The sequence below is a fragment of the Vigna umbellata genome, chromosome 4 (genome assembly GCF_029865625.1).
Source record: "Vigna umbellata cultivar VRB3 chromosome 4, Vumbellata_1.0, whole genome shotgun sequence".
Lineage (NCBI taxonomy): Eukaryota > Viridiplantae > Streptophyta > Magnoliopsida > Fabales > Fabaceae > Vigna > Vigna umbellata.
This window is the reverse complement of record NC_142168.1, coordinates 72775672-72793036: the sequence shown is the minus strand read 5'-3', so window position 1 is coordinate 72793036 and position 17365 is coordinate 72775672. Positions and strand designations below refer to the sequence as shown.

The following is a 17365-nucleotide window of genomic DNA, read 5'->3' as shown; positions in this document are numbered from 1 at the left end:
AATTTTGATAATATGTGCGGGAAGCCCAAAATAAAAATCTAGATCGTACAATTACAATTACTAACTGCACTTACAATAACAGAAAAAGACTCTAACACCCTTCATCACTATACTACATTACCATTGCCACTGTGGTCACCGTACCGCTACTCCAGTAGAAAAAAGAAAAGTAGAATGTTGTGGAGAAAGAAGAGAGAAAATTCTGAAAATAACTCATTCCAAAAAGTTTTTCCAACATATATTTAATGTAAAATTGTTTTAAAATACTCGTTCTAGAAAAAAAGTTTATTCGAAATTGTTCAAAATGCATTTGATTCATTTAAAAAATCTTCTGAAAATTTTTCTAAACATATTCCAGAAATCACTCTTACGGATAGTACAAGTGAAATATAAGATATAGGTAAAATATTACAATATTTAGTTTATACTTTAATTCTCTGAAGTTAGAAGATGATACTTATAGGTTACATAAATACAGGTCTCTTTAAACATGATATCCAAAGCTACTCCAGCTAAAGAGTTCTAACAAATCCAATTATAAACACAGCCAAAAGCACAATTTCCCTCTCAAAAGTGAAGCATATGCACATAAAAACCCTAAATATTAGAATTAGGGTTTTGGTTAAAGCAGTAATAGGAATCATGTGAACTGCCGTCTAACGTATGTGTCTTCATGCACAAAGACTGGATCTTGATTAGTCTGAGATGGAATCTGAGGTTGTGCCATGGCTATGACCCCTTGGTTGGGATATGGGTATTGCATAGCATTCTTTTTCTCAGTTAGGGAAATGTAATACACAATTCCAAATGCAGCACTTGCAAGGGATAAAATTGCAGCCCCTGCAAAAACTCCAGCTTTCACCACATAGCAGTAGTAGTACCCAAAGTACACATTCTCTTCACCTCGTTGATCATTCAGTGCAGCACCAGTAAGCAACAGCAGAAAACCAATTACAAATGTGAACCTGTTTCAACACACATATTTACACCATTCAACTCAACTATTTCAATTATACAAGCATGTGATTTTTCTACTAATTGTAGATGAAATCTGTTAGCGGTTAAGATGTGTGTTTCTGTTAATTGGGCTTAGCCCATTCTGTATTAAGGGCATTGGCCCATATCTTACATTATAAATAAACTACTCTATGTGTATGCAAAAGACACAAGGGATATTTTCTCCCAATGTTCTCTATTTCTCACATGGTATCTAGAGCATATGATTATTTCCAGCCAACTCCACGGTCTCCGGCACACATCATCGCCGCTGTTGCCGCCGTCGTTGTCGCCGTTGCCGTCGTCGCCGCCGCAACCGTTGCCGGAGTTCCAGAATCGACCGACGACCACACCATCGGAAGCGTCTCGGCCGGGCGACCACCGTGGTACAAAGATCGCGGCAAACGGACCACCCACGCACCGCCGCAACAGTTGCCGGCGCCGCCGCTTCCAGCCACACGTGCCGGCGCGTCGCCGAAGAGTTCCGTCGCCGATCAGAACCGCCGTGATCGCCTCCTCGTCCTCTTTCTGGATCTGTGGTCGTTACGTCAATCGGAGCACTTTGGATTTTTAGGGTTTCTCCTTCTCCATGGCATCTTCCTTGTCTACAAACACCTATGTTGGTGGCTCATCTTCTAATCCCTCAATATACACCAATTATGTGAATGTACACTTGTCCATTGACAAGTTAGATGGCACAAATCATGCAACATGAGCGTCCGACATCAAACTTTGGTTGAAGAGTCAGGGGTACTTAGATCACCTTACTCAAAATGTGACTACTGCTACCACAGATGACACTTTCCGCTGGATGAAAATTGATGCTCAGTTATGCATTGTTATAAAGTCCACCATTCACTCCTCACTGAAACAAATGTTTCGATCATATGAAACATGTTCAAAAGTATGGGCACAAGCGAAGTTGTTATACACAAATGACACTCAACGCCTTTATGGTGTTTGTCAGGACCTATTAACTGTTATTGGTCCGCGCAATCATGGTCCCATGGCAGAATATTTGGGTAAAATTCATGCCCTTCTTCATGATTTTAATGATATATTACCTCCTGCTGAAGAACTGGAACAACGATCAAAGTTCTTCATGTTGTTGGCATTATACGAACTCTCTGATGATGTCTCTCATGTCCGTGATCAGATTTTGGGTTCTCCTGTCATACCCAACTTTACTTCTACTTGTTCTGCTCTTTTGCGTATACCGAACAAACCAGTCACTGAGACATCTCCTCATATTGATGATTCCTCAATATGGCTATCCAACGTGATGATCGAAGTCGGTCTCACAAGCCAAGTAAAGGACGTCCAAAATGTGACCACTGTGGCAAGTTAGGCCACAAAATTGATCGATGTTATGCGCTTCATGGGCGTCCTCCTTGACCTGTAGCAATGGCTAATTCTGTGTCTCCTCCGGCTCCAGCAAATGAGTCTAATCTGCCTATTGCCCTCCGTAAAGGTATACGCTCTACCCGTAACCCTTCCCCCCATTATACTGTTCTTAGTTACCACAAATTATCTCCATTTTTTTATACATGTCTCTCCTCCATTTCTTCTGTGTCAATTCCCAAGTCTGTGGGTGATGCCTTAACTCATCCTGGCTAGCGTCAAGCTATGCTGGATGAATTAAGTGCTTTACAGAAAAGTGGAACTTGGGAGCTTGTCCAATTACCATCTGGAAAGTATGTTGTTGGTTGCAGGTGGGTGCATGCTATTAAGGTTGGCCCTGATGGCACTATTGATCGTCTGAAAGCTTGACTGGTTGCCAAAGGCTACACACAGATTTTTGGTTTGGATTATGGTGATACTTTTTCTCCAGTGGCAAAAATGACCTTTGTTCGCCTATTCATTGCCATGGCCGCTCTTCGCCAATGGCCTCTTCACCAACTTGATGTCAAAAATGTTTTCCTTAATTAATGATGATTTGCATGAAGAAATTTATATGGAGCAACCGCCTGGCTTTGTTGCTCAGGGGGAGTCATCTGGATTGGTATGTCATCTTCGCAAATCCTTATATGACCTAAAACAGTCTCCCCGGGCCTGGTTTGGTAAATTCAGCTGTGTTGTTCAACAATTTGGTATGTCTCGCAGTGAAGCGGATCATTCAGTGTTCTATCGCCACTCAAGTGTTGGATGTATCTACTTAATAGTGTATGTCGATGATATTGTTCTCACAGGAAGCGACTATCTTGGCATCTCTCAGATGAAATAACACCTTTGTCATCATTTTCAAACCAAAGATCTTGGCAAACTCCGGTACTTTTTGGGTATTGAAGTAGCACAATCCAACACCGGTATTGTCATATCTCAGAGGAAGTATGCGTTAGACATCTTGGACGAAACAGGGTTAATGAACTCTAAATCTGTTGAGACACCTATGGATCCTAACATCAAACTCCTACCAAATCAGGGGGAGCCTTTCTCAGATCCTGAACGGTACAGAAAATTAGTTGGTAAATTAAACTATCTTACTGTTACACGTCCTGACATTTCCTTCGCAGTTAGCGTGGTGAGTCAATTCCTAAACTCCCCATGTGAAGACCATTGGGATGCAGTTGTTAGCATACTGAAGTATATTAAAGGATCACCTGAAAAAGGTTTGCTATATGGTCCTAACAATGATACAAAAATCGTTTGCTATTCAGATGCTGATTGGATTGGTTCCCCTTCTGATAGAAGGTCTACTTCTGGATATTGTGTATCTATTGATGGCAACCTGATATCTTGGAAAAGTAAGAAGCAAAGTGTTTGTGGCAAAAAAAAAAGGTGTTGTGGCAAGGTCCAGCATGCAGAAGCAGAATATAGAGATATGGCATCAGCTACTTGCGAGCTTGTGTGGCTTAAACAATTACTTAGTGAATTGAAATTTGGAGATGTCACTCACATGACACTTATATGTGATAATCAAGCTGCTCTCCATATTAGCTCTAACCCTGTCTTCCATGAGAGAACCAAGCACATTGAAGTTGATTGTCATTTTATTCGAGAAAAAATCATATCCAGAGATATCAAGACTGAGTTTGTTAACTCAAGCAACCAGTTGACAGACATATTCACTAAGTCCTTACGAGGACCTAGAATTGATTATCTTTGTAACAAGCTTGGAACATATGATTTATATGCTCCAGCTTGAGGGGGTGTTAGATGTTAAGATGTGTGTTTCTGTTAATTGGACTCAGTCATTCTGTATTAAGGGCATTGGCCCATATCTTACATTATAAATAAACTACCCTATGTATATGCAAAAGACACAAGGGATATTTTCTCTCAATCTTCTCTATTTCTCACAAAATCATTTAGCATACTGTTCTGGAATAAACCTCTGCATCAGACACATGTTAATTTTGTTCCACACACAAAACCAATGTACTCGTACAACAGAACTTGCTTCGTTTTTGTTCCTTTTCAATGATCAGTTATACAAACCAGAGCAACAGATTATAAACTCAAGAATAAACAAAAGAAATCTATGGTAGAGAATGGTATCTATGTTCATGAACTTGACATTTACTAAATAAAATCAGACAAATGCACACAGTTTAAAAGAAAGAAAAGAATCGAGACTAATCATACAAATACTACTATGTTTCTAGAACCAAAAGTATATGCATATATATCAAAAGAATAATCATGATTATGTACCTCAAAACTCACTAGTGTAATAGTGATAGTTCAAAATTGCTTCTCATTCAAGAATCTTTGCTATCAGTTCCCTACGTGTGTACATTGTAAATAAAATCACAAGCGTCTAAGCATGAAGGAATATAAGCCATCATGCATAAGAAACGGAGAAGATTCCTTTAAAAAATAAAATAATAATTTCATATACTCCACGGTTTACCTTAAATATACTACCCTAAAAATAAATTATCCAAATCCATCTTTACTGCTGAAGAATCATGTCTGCTTTGTTTAAAACCGGATTCTCTTTAGAAGAATGAAAGCACCAGAAAATCAACTACTAACAACAGTTTTTAAGCTCCACCACATTAAAGATGAACTACTTGCTATGGTACTTCTTAAGCATAGAGGTTCTCCCACCTAATGGACTGGTTTTTTGGATTGGATTCTCATCCTGTGTTTGAGTCCTAACAATTAGTGTTTTTTATTGAGAATTGGGTCACAGAAAGGACTACCTCTTGGTTGAATTGAGGTGCAAACCAAATACTATAAATGAGTGAAGTCATCTCAAGGAGAAAAGAGGAACCACCAGGTCAGTGACAACAGAAGACAGTCGCCGTGGGCTTCGGGCTTAGAGGAGGTGACAATATTAGGAGTCTCATACTAAGTACGATGAAGTAGATGACTGAAACCATCTCAAGGAGAAAAGGGGCTACCACCAAATCAGTGTTGATAAGGTGAAGTTGTCATGGATGTCAGTCTTAAAGGAGGTTAAAATTGAGTAGAATAAGCTACTTGATGAGATACTTAAACTTAAGGTTCTCCCACCTAATGGACTAGTCTGTTAGGCTGGACTCTCCTCCTGTGCTTAAGACTTAATAGTAACTATCCAATTAGTAATACCAGAAGAATCAAATAGGAGTATGTATGACATGTTAGGTTTTTTTAGGGGAGAAACACAACAGGTTTGGCACCAATGAGAAGTAAGCAAGTCTATATAAGAGATCAAGACACTATCTTCAACCCAAAAGTTTAAGACAATAGGTTTATAAATCCCTTACCTATATATTGCCCGTATTATTCATTTTTATCGAATGTGAAACTTCAAACACACCTTAAATTCCTAACATGATATGACAAACAAAAAGTACAGAATGAAAATTACCAGGACAAAACAAAGCAGGCCAGTGCCACCTTCCAGTTGGAATCTGGGATTTGGGAACTTCTTCTGCAACAAACACACCCAGTTGCAACATTTATCATTATTTGAGATTGCATAAGAGCCAGAGCCGCAATTAAACCAAGACCCATGGCAGGACTTCGAGGATACGTGCACTGATTGGTAGAAACAAAATGAACTTGAGAAGCCTGCATAAGTTACACAACAATACTCATTATATCAACTTTTGCTTATAGTGAACATAAACACAGCAAAACTTACAAGGAAAAAAAAAAAAAGGAATGCACGTTCCTTGAATACTGAACTGGTGTATTATCTACTCAAAACCTGTCAACATAAGAGTTTACATGAACGACATCATCGTTCCCTTTCCTTTCTCTCCCCTCCAAGGATTCAAAGAAAAAACCCCTTGCATGTATCTAAATTCATGTCCTTTCTACAGACCCTATCCGTCCCAAAATTCGTAGAAAGAAAAGGATAACGGACTAATCACCATACACAACAAGTAAAGGGGAAAAGCAAAATCTTCAAGACGAAAATGGAACCAAGGAAAACAAAAAGTACAATTTAAAAACAGCCAATCATAAACGCTTAAACAAGCGAAAATCGAAGATTTTGAGAAGACTCATGATAACCCATCAAAGCATGCCCTTAACAGTGGCAAGCACAAGCATTAGACCCAACAGACATTGAACTAAAAATAACGCAAAAGATTGATCCTTTCGTTGATGGGTATTCGAGAAAACATTAACAAAAGACACAAACCTTAATCCTTGTCGCTTCAGCAGCGAAGCTAGTTGCAGCCGCCAACAGTCCGAGGAAGCCAACGACGCAGCACACTATCAAAGCCTTTCTCTCCATTCTCTCTGCGAATGGAATTTGGTTGACAGAGATAGTGAAAGTGTCTCTTTCAGAGAGTGATGTTAATTAAGAGAAAACGAAAAGTTGGTAAGCAGCGATGAATGGAAGAGGACAAGAAGCGTGCACCAGGCGACAAGTTCAGAAGATCACGAAACTCAAAATTAAATATCCTCAAATTAAAATAAGATTTTCCAAAATAATTTTATATTTATTATTTATTGAAATTTTAAGATTTGTAGAATATTAGATGAAAGTAATTCAACAGAAAGGGTGAGATAATTAGTTTCGATTTTTCTAGAGAAAATTTAGGGGAAATCCTATTAACTTTTAGAAAAATTAACTAAATTGGGTAACTATTTTTAATAGATTTTAATTAGTTAAAACAAAAGTTATGTTTAGTTACGAAGTAGCAATGCTAAAAAAATTTGTTGATACTATGGTTGTTCATGAAAAATTAAAACCAAAGAAACTGAAAAAAGGTTAAAAAATCCCAACATTTAAATATTTATGTATATTTTATATTCTAAATAATTTTTTTAAGTCAATTGTTAACGTGAAGTTTCGAATTTGACTAAAAATCAACGCTAACTGAACTGAGAACTTTTAAATAACTTTTGTCATCTTCTCAGTTGCTTATTTATAATGATATTTCCATTTTGATCTTCATTTGTAAAATAAATTTTAATATTTTTTGTTTACAAAAAATACAAATTTTCAAGTTGATATGTCATTTGTGTCCTTAAAGATTATAGTGGATGATGAAGTATATTTAAATTAATATTGACATTAACTGTTAAACGGTGAGATTATATTATTGGAAATATTAGAACAAAATTCTAATTATAAATATCATTACTTTCAATATTTCATCATACATGATGTCAATATTTCATCATCAAGTCCGATGAAACAATGCTACTAAAATTAATTATCACTTGTATTATTTACTTTGGAATTTAATTTAAATATGATTATTGACCTTAAAGATATTATATTTTAATTAATATGATTCGAGATTGTTTTAAAATTTTAATACAAACTTTTGACGGAATTTTATTTGTTCATTGTTCACACCATAAGAAAAAACTTTTGCAACTTCCATATTATGAACTTGATAAATTTATTTAAGTACGATGCACTGAATATATTAAGATATATTTTACCATGACATAATATATACACAAATTAATACAAATAAATATTTAATAAGCTAAATATGAAATACTGCTATTTAAACATGAAATATATGCTAGATTGTGATTAACTGTACATTTTCATTATGATATTAACCTAACATTATAATTTTATTTAATATTATATCTCCTTTTTGCAATTATTACTTGCGTTTATAAATATTTTCATTTTTTGTAGAAGTAGATTTTTCATAATATTAATAATTGAAATTAAATTATGTTTATAGATATTAAAAATTGGGAGAAAAATAAAATTTGTTTTCATGTGTAGAACTTTTAAAAATAATCGTTATTTTGAACTATATTATTTTTAAACATGTTTTTTAGTTCAAAAAAATTAGCCGGAGTTAACTTACTACAAGCTTTTATGCACATTGTTTCTTACTATGCATTGGACTATGTGAACTTCCTTTCCTCCTAGCCCTTACATTGAATTAAATGTAATTTTTGTAAAAATTAAAATTAATCAATTTTTAAAAAATTTTAAACTAATTTAATCTTTTATATTTAAAATTGAGTAAATTTAATTTCTTAATCAAATTTTAATAAATTTATTTAAAATTTTAAACACTTTTTTCATTTAACATTAAATATATATATTATATATATATATATATATATATATATATATATATAATATATATATCTCAAATAAAATATACAACTCAAATCTTATTAAAACATTAAATAAATTTAACAAGTTTAGTTAAAAAAAACTAAATTCATACCATTTTAAAATTAAAGAACTAAATTAGTTTAAAAGTTAAAAAAAATCAATTTTCACTTGATATTGAAAAATCAAAAACATATTTAACATTATTTTTTTCCTACAAAATCATATTTTCGAATTATACATATGTAGATATTTGAAAATATAAATATAGATAATATAGTGTAAATATATTAAAGAAATAATACACTTCGAATTACACAACTCAAAATATAATATTTTTCTATAAATCGAAATATTTTAAAAGAATAATACAATTCGATCGAAATATAATATTTATTTTAATATATTTCGAATATTTTTTTAACGTATTTCGAAATTTCTAATCCCATTTTCCTATCATTATATGCATTATTGACAAGCCTTTTTCTCTTAATTCCATGCATTCTAAATTGACTCCCTTCGCATGGAGTAATGAAAACGGGTGAAAGGGAATCAAATTATAATCCGAGACAAGGATGCTCAACTCAAACGCCTGCATTTACTCTGAAGACATGCTGTGTTTAATATATAGACCATAACATTTGTAGCATCCAACCGAAAGGAAAACATAAGTCCATGATTGCATATGTAGGTTCCTTGGACACTTCCATCTTTAATGAATAACAAGAAGATTTTACCATAAAACTCAAATTTAATTATATAATACTTGGGTACACTGGTCCCTTAGATAGACCAAGGCGAACTTCCATCCCATGATGCATGTCGGATGGCCTGAAAGTCTCCGAGTCACGGGGGTCTGCAAATAACGTCAATGTCATTGAGAGACAGAAGTAAAGCAATAATACGTCGTATCCCAATGAATAAAAAAACAGCAATAGTTAAGATTGCATTACTTAATTATCATGGATACCAAATTCACGATCATAGCCTCAAATCATTAGAAATAACGTCGCTCAAAATATTAAGCCTAGTTCATACATCCCATGCATTTATCTTCAACTATAGCATTTAAATTACAATGCTCGTCAAATCTTAAACGAGTCAAATATGTTTTTCTATTTTGAAAAAATTGTGTTTCGTTCATAAACTAAGATATATATCTATTTCATTCATGTGCTATATAAAAATCATGTAAAACATTTTTTCCCACCATTGCATATTTCAACACCATTGAGTATTTAAATATATTTGACATCCTTGATCCCTGATTGAGGGTTCAAAACTGATCTAAGTCTAAATAAGTCGAAGATTCTCAAGATATATGAATCCACTTCGAAGATTTTAATATAGATTTCTCTTTATATCCTCAAACCATGCAAGTCTACCTTATAAACATCTCAAAACAAAAGGAATATAACTGCATGCATGTATCCCTCCTTATCATAACAAAAGCTTTGTTACAATCATCTCAAAACAAAATGGTATTTAATTGCATATAACACCCAACAAAAATTATCATTCAGTTATTCCTACAAACATAACAGTTCCAAAACAGTTGAGAATATTGTTTCAAGGTTTGGAGCGTAAGTTCTTCCGATTCTTATATAAAAAAGAAAAGATCCAAAACCCTGTTGTGGAGTTCATGTCAAGCACTGATAAAGCACAATTATAATATTTCATTTTAATTCAGAAAATGAAGCACAACAACCACAACTCTTAGAAATAACAATTACAAGATTTTGTGCTAATGAACCATAATTTCAATATATCATACAGGAAACACAACTTAATCTGAAATCAAATGTTTCAAAGCAGGCTAATAAACACGAAAAACAAAGACAGAGCTTATTACCATTTAGACAATCCTCAAAACCGAAGTGATCAATGCTTCCTGTAACAGTCTCCAAGCCCAGCATTGAAGATGGAATTGGTCCAGGAGGCCGCTGGAACCTACAAGGAACATTGGCACTCCATCAAATTCAAATGCATTTTTCCATTAATAAAAACATTTTTTATCCCAAATACAAGATCTATAACGAGTCAAGCTTCTGCCTACCTAACCATCCCTACGAACTATCAAAATGGTAAGGTGATATTAATTAATCACTAATCAAAATCTCATTCACATGTTCTTAGCTCCTTTCGTATTCATAGAGACACAAAAATTTTAGTGTACAATACAACTCCTTAACCAGCAACCAATGACACAAACAGGAACTCATGTAAAATTATCGCTGACGCTTTAAATTTTGAAACACACTAAGAAACTAAACCAAAATATGCAATAGATAAATCGAATCCAAATGCAGGTACCTAGACAATATTTGCCTGTCAAGCTCCTCCTTCAGTGGAAAAGCAGTTCCATACAAATTAACTTTACATTGCCTCTTCATCGCTTCTTCCATCCTCCTTGTCTGATAATCACAAACACACATACACACACACAAAAACGAACACTTAATAGAGAAGCGAAAAACCAAACACGTGAATATGCTAGAATCGATGAAAGTTTTCAGCTAAGCATTTTTTGTTTCGAAATGAAACCCTAATTAAAAAGGGGAAATAGGCAGCACGTGGAATTGGAAGAAGCGGTTCTATAGTGAAGTTGATGAAAACGGAAAAGGATTAAAAGGAGAAATTGCAGTGAAGAGAGATAAATAGGGTTGAGAGAAATTACGGATTGGAGAGACGATTGGAGAGGGTGAGAACCAACAATGTCGCTTTTGACTCCATCGAGTCCGAATCGAAACGAGTCGTTTTGGAGCCCTCCGATCTGGTGTGGGATGTACTTTGATGCAGATGCGTCTTCCATGTTCGTCTTCTTCGATCTTCGTTCTTCGTGTTCTTTTTTCTTCACCAAGAAAAGAATGAAGAAGCCACTGAGCAAAGGAACGGCTTTTATACAAAGGGATTTCTCAGTTGCCAAAAACTGGAGTATTTAGCAAGTTAGACTTATAAATTTATAATTTTCGTAATTTGAAAAAATAAAATTGAGGCTAAAATTGTTATTCTCATTCTATATTTTTGTTTTTCCAATTTTAATTTTTTATTTTAATTTTTTTATATCTGGCATATTTTATCAACATGCGATAAAATAATTAAAATAGAAAATTAAAAAAATAAACCTTTATACATTTTAGTGTAATACTAAAATTACAGATTTTTTATGTAAAATATCACTGATTTTATTTTTATAAATATAAACTATTTTATTAATTATTTAATTATTTAAATAAATAAATAAATAAATATTTTTTTATAAAATCAATTTGAGTTAATTGAAAATTAATTCATAGCTTTAAACTTTTTTTTATCAAAATATTAATGTCATATTTTAAAAACAACTCATAACCAATTTTTAGATTCTCACAATTTACGTATGTATTATATAGTTATCTTAAATTTTAAAAATTATTTAACTTGTTTATTTAGAATGTTTTCCGTAACAAATAATTTTTAAGTCAGGCTATTAAGTCAGGCTAGATAATTAGATAAAAAATAAATAAATTTAACCCAATTAAATTGTATGTATATTCTTGCGATTTGTAGTTTACACTATATTTTACATCTATGTATAATTTGATCTCAAAATATATATTTTACATATATGGCCTATAAAATCGTGAATTGAAGCACGATTTTTCGTCTTGGAATTTTGCTTTATCCATTAGTAATTTAATTTCAGTAATTTTATTATATATTTGTACCTATTTCCTACATTTCTCTTGCAGACTAGTTTTTTTCTCGTGTGTTCGGGTTTTAAACTTTGGGCTTGAATTGACTCAGTATATTCAACAGCAACCCATGAAAGGAAAATGTTATTTGTACCCCCTTTTTTTACTGCGTTTGCTTTCCTGGTGTTTTTTTTATGAAACTCTTGTTAATTACTAAATAATGTATATTATATATGAAAATCGTAAAAGTGAAGATACCTATTTTAAGGTGGAAAATATATTAAAGCCTCTCACTTTAGTAAATGTTGTTGTATTTGTCAACACTTTTACAAAGTCTAAATTTCTTTTGCGCAAATAGTTTGTGATTTTATCGAATACTTGTAATCTTAATGTAATAAAGTTTATAGCATAAATTTAATATATTGAAATTTTATTAACTAAATAACAAAATTGTTTTCTAGTTGCAGTATTGGTTTTAACAAACATAAGAGGGAAGATCATGTTTACATTATTATTTTTTATTTCTTTATTAACTCCGACGTTGAATATAAAGATTAAGTAAGATTTAAGATGTCTATAAATGGGAGAATTTTTAGTTTATTTCTTGATAAATTAAGATGTTTATTTCTTGATAAATTAAGTAAGATTTAAGATGTTTATTTCTTGATAAATTAACTTTACACATATTTAGTTGGAAAGCGATTTTATATCGTTATGTTAGTTGTATTTTTTGTTGTTATTTTTCATTTTGTTCTAGAGTCTCTTAAAAATATAAAGGAAATGTTTTGAAATAGGTTAAAAAAATAGAATTTAAGTGCTTTTATATTTTTAAAGAGTGAAATTAGTGTGTGAAAAAAATGTTTTTTAAATTAAAAAATAAATTTTATTATAAATATTACGATATTATACAGTCTAAAGTTACTCTTATTTTTTTAAATAATTCTTTTATGTTCTTTTAAAATAATTTTGCTTTATATTTTGTGTATTCAAGCTTGGTTTCAACCCTCATACACTATTATTATTTTTTCCTTTTTAATAATATTTTTCATGTAACAACAAGTGATTAATGTGTTTTAACATGGTAATCCAATTAAAATATCATAACACATAATTATACTTATCACAATTTTCATAAAAATAAATAGAGGCAAAATAAAACTTGGAAACAAACAACTAACTTGTCTTTTATAATTAATTTTTGGGTTAAATATGTTTTTAGTCCGTCGTTTTTGGTTTTCGTCCTTATACAATTCGGTCTTCATTTTTTTTGAAATTCTAGTTTTAGTCCTCAAAACTTTGGTTTTAGTCATCGAAAACTAACTCGAAAACTACCACATTTTTAACGGTGTTAGTTTTCAAGGACTAAAACCAAAATTTTGAAAAGAATGAAGACCAAATTGTACCTTATTTTGAAAGAGGGACAAAAACTAGAAACGGTCAATAATTTAGGGACTAAAAACATATTTAACCCTTAATTTTTCTAACTATGTCTAGTTTACATTTTCTTAATCCATGAATAATAAATAGTCTGAAATTTGTCTTTCTTTCTTATTAGCATGGATGACAATGAATGCACATAGGAGTATATCAGTGTAGAGACACCAATTAAGACTTATATTAGTTACTAATAATTAATAATTAATAACACAAATTGGATTTGGATTTGAATTTGATTAGGGCAACCTAATTCTCTTTTGTTTTCCTTGATCATCGTGAATAAAGTTCCATTGATATAGATTCCGTCCAGGTTCATTCCTGGCTCTTGCTGGTCACATAAAAACACTCACCTTTTCGGTCTGCGTGTTTGTCCCACACTGCTTATTTTTAGAGAAGGATATTTACTTTCCACGCGCTTCATGCAGTGTATGCCGGCGAGTGCTTTACACTCACAGTGTTGTAACAAAAACTAAAAAAAAAGTATGCATGCGCGTGGCACACACCTCCCCTGAGCGAATATAGGAATCTTTGAAAGCGTTCTCGTGGTAGGCACGTGACCAGAGAAACAAAACCCACTTTCTCTTTCTCACCAGTTACACCACTGCCACTACCACCCAATCGCACTGCTTTGTTTTCACTCAACACTGCACAAAACCCTTATTCTTCATCATCTCAATCTTCTTCGTCGTCCTTATCTTCCAATTTTCCTGTTTTCTAGCTTCCTCCTTCTCCACCTCATGACGACGTCGTTCGGTGCAGCTACCACATCGGCGGCGCTGAAGGACGCCAAGCTTCAGATCCCAAACTTCCATGGCTTGAGGCCTGCCGCCGCCTCTTCTCTCCCGCGCAATGCTCTCCCGCTTCCTTCATCCACGCGTTCTCTCGTCATCACACGTGCCGTTTCTACGGTTTTTTCTCTCTTCTCTGTCCATTTCTTCACTTCAATTCATTTTCCATTTACTCTTTCTTTTGTCCTTTTAGTTATTATTAATATTTTCAATTCTCAATTTAAGCTTCTGTGTTCGATTTGTTTAATGTTGTTTTATAACGTGCGTGGTCGTTTTCAAAAGAATAAGGTGGATTACTCTGGAGTAATGTGGAATTCTAATCTCGTTATTTGTTGTGGTTGTGGTTTCTTTGTAGCCCGTGCAGCCTGAAACTACCACTGTAAAGCGCAGCAAAGTTGAAATATTCAAAGAACAAAGCAATTTCATAAGATATCCTCTGAATGAGGACATGTTGACGGATGCCCCTAATATAGGTGAGGCTGCCACTCAGTTGATCAAGTTTCATGGAAGCTATCAACAGTACAATAGAGAAGAGCGTGGTTCTCGGAGCTACTCTTTCATGATACGTACTAAGAACCCTTGTGGGAAGGTTTCAAACCAACTTTACTTGACCATGGACGATCTTGCTGACCAGTTTGGGATTGGGACGCTTCGGCTCACCACCAGACAAACTTTTCAGCTCCACGGTGTTCTTAAGAAGGATCTTAAAACAGTGATGGGTACCATTATTAGAAATATGGGTTCGACTCTTGGTGCGTGTGGTGACCTAAACAGGAATGTGCTTGCTCCTGCTGCGCCCCTCGTGAGAAAGGATTATCTTTTGGCTCAGGAGACTGCGGAAAACATTGCTGCGCTCCTGTCTCCCCAGTCTGGTTTCTACTATGATATTTGGGTAGACGGAGAAAAGATTTTGTCATCAGAACCGCCTGAAGTAGTTCAGGCACGGAATGACAATTCTCATGGGACAAATTTCCCAGATTCACCGGAGCCCATCTACGGTACTCAGTTCTTGCCAAGGAAATTCAAAATTGCTGTTACAGTACCAACTGATAACTCGGTGGACATTCTCACAAATGACATTGGTGTTGTTGTTGTCACCGATGAAGCAGGGGAGCCTCAAGGGTACAACATATATGTAAGATGGATGTGGATAACCGTTGAGGGATTTTTTTCTACCATTTTTCTGACTGGGATCTTTGAATTTTTCTTGCAGGTAGGTGGAGGAATGGGAAGAACTCATAGGGTAGAAACCACTTTTCCTCGCTTGGCCGAACCGTTAGGTTATGTACCAAAGGAGGATATTTTGTATGCAGTGAAGGCAATTGTTGTCACACAACGAGAAAATGGGAGACGAGATGACCGCAGGTATAGTAGAATGAAATATCTGATCAGCTCTTGGGGAATTGAAAAGTTTAGAAGCGTGGTTGAGCAGTATTATGGCAAGAAATTTGAACCTTTCCGTGTATTGCCAGAATGGGAATTTAAAAGTTATCTTGGCTGGCATGAACAGGTTGGTTCTCTAGATGATCGAATAAAAGCAATGTCTCTATGTTTGCTTGTGTGTCCATAGTATTTTTCATCGATGCATGCCATTCATAGTGATATAAATTTGCAATGATGAAAGTTGGATGATAGGATTCACATGTTTGATGTCTATTTGTTGATTTAACAGCTGAGATGGATCTTATACTTGCTTTATTGCCTTTGATGTGTGTACTTGTTTCAGTTCTGATATGCCTGAAAAAGTTTGATAAGCAAACATAGAAACCTAAAAAAATATATGTCACATTAGGTAAATGAAGATTAGTTTAAATTTTCATAATTTTGGTGCCTTGTAGATTTTACTTATAGATATGTGTGTGTGTGTGTGTGTCTGTTCTTGCTTTGTGACTGAGATATCCTTTGTATGTTGTTAAGCATTCTGTTGTTGGCTCATTCTTTGGTGTTATTGTCTTCTGCTAAAATAAAGTTCCATTTCCTTATGTTTTATGTATGGGCTCATTTGTTGGATTTCATCATCCAGGGTGATGGCAAATTATTTTATGGGCTTCATGTTGATAATGGTCGAATTGGTGGAAAGATGAAAAAGACATTGAGGGAGGTTATTGAGAAGTATAATTTGAATGTGAGAATCACTCCAAATCAGAACATCATCTTGACTGATGTTCGTTCTTCATGGAAGCGTCCAATTACAACAACTCTTGCTCAGGCTGGTCTGCTGGTGAGATGCTTACAGTTTAATCTTTACATTGTTTTCTGTATTAAACAGTGTTTGTTAATAAAGTATTTAATTGATTTGTCCCTGCTCACTTGACACTTGACATTGCTCAAAAGCCTTAAATTTTGAGTTTCATTTATAAATCATAATTTCTTGGCATTTTCCTTGTGTTTCATTGGGAAACGTGCATATCATTATTACAGATAACAATGGTAACTTTTAGGAGTTTGTAGATCTGATTAGCAGTCGCCCTTGTGATGGATTTTTTTTTTCGTGTACTAAAGTTCCAACACTCACTAGGGAAAGTTGTTAGTATTTATTTTCCTTTTTCAATGCCCTTCTGATTGATGCTTGACATGTATGATGAACTGGTGATTGAAATTTCCCTTATCGTATTTTGGTTAATTTCTTCCATAGTACACTTGCTTGGCATCATGCTCAATGTTATTCTGCTCTTCTATTTTCCTTCTCATTGCTTACTCTTTTTTAGTCTCATCTCTTTCTTTGTTTCTGAATTTATATTTTCAGTATTTTAAAATCTTCATTAATAAGACTATAATGACCTGTTTTTGCTTGTGAACAGCAACCTAGATTTGTAGATCCCCTCAACATAACAGCAATGGCATGCCCTGCTTTCCCATTATGTCCACTTGCAATTACTGAAGCTGAACGTGGGATACCTGACATTCTTAAGCGTATTCGGGCTGTTTTTGATAAGGTATCGCTTCAGATATATATGGCATTATTGATTTGATGGAAATCACTAATATAT

At 33.9% G+C, this 17365-nt stretch overlaps 3 protein-coding genes across 3 annotated transcripts; 1 reads left to right on the top strand and 2 right to left on the bottom strand.

Annotated features, from left to right (window-relative positions):
• Positions 1 to 374: 374 nt before the first annotated feature.
• On the bottom strand, positions 375 to 6814 carry LOC124837650 (protein VASCULATURE COMPLEXITY AND CONNECTIVITY). Its single transcript, XM_047313075.2, has 3 exons — positions 6575 to 6814; positions 5795 to 5997; positions 375 to 965 (listed from the first exon to the last, which is right to left on the bottom strand). The coding sequence occupies exons 1-3, from the start codon at positions 6668 to 6670 to the stop codon at positions 641 to 643; spliced, it is 624 nt and encodes a 207-aa protein (XP_047169031.1). The 5' UTR covers positions 6671 to 6814; the 3' UTR covers positions 375 to 640.
• A 2238-nt stretch (positions 6815 to 9052) lies between these two features.
• Positions 9053 to 11394, bottom strand: LOC148201175 (cyclin-B1-2-like). The gene is made up of 4 exons (XM_088113429.1): positions 11154 to 11394; positions 10790 to 10890; positions 10329 to 10426; positions 9053 to 9332 (listed from the first exon to the last, which is right to left on the bottom strand). Exons 1-4 carry the CDS (start codon positions 11286 to 11288, stop codon positions 9232 to 9234), a joined length of 435 nt encoding a protein of 144 aa, XP_087969555.1. The 5' UTR covers positions 11289 to 11394; the 3' UTR covers positions 9053 to 9231.
• Positions 11395 to 14177: 2783 nt separating this feature from the next.
• On the top strand, positions 14178 to 17347 carry LOC148201174 (sulfite reductase [ferredoxin], chloroplastic-like). The gene is made up of 5 exons (XM_088113138.1): positions 14178 to 14495; positions 14731 to 15510; positions 15589 to 15885; positions 16399 to 16596; positions 17177 to 17347. Exons 1-5 carry the CDS (start codon positions 14325 to 14327, stop codon positions 17345 to 17347), a joined length of 1617 nt encoding a protein of 538 aa, XP_087969264.1. The 5' UTR covers positions 14178 to 14324.
• The last annotated feature ends 18 nt before the right edge of the window (positions 17348 to 17365 follow it).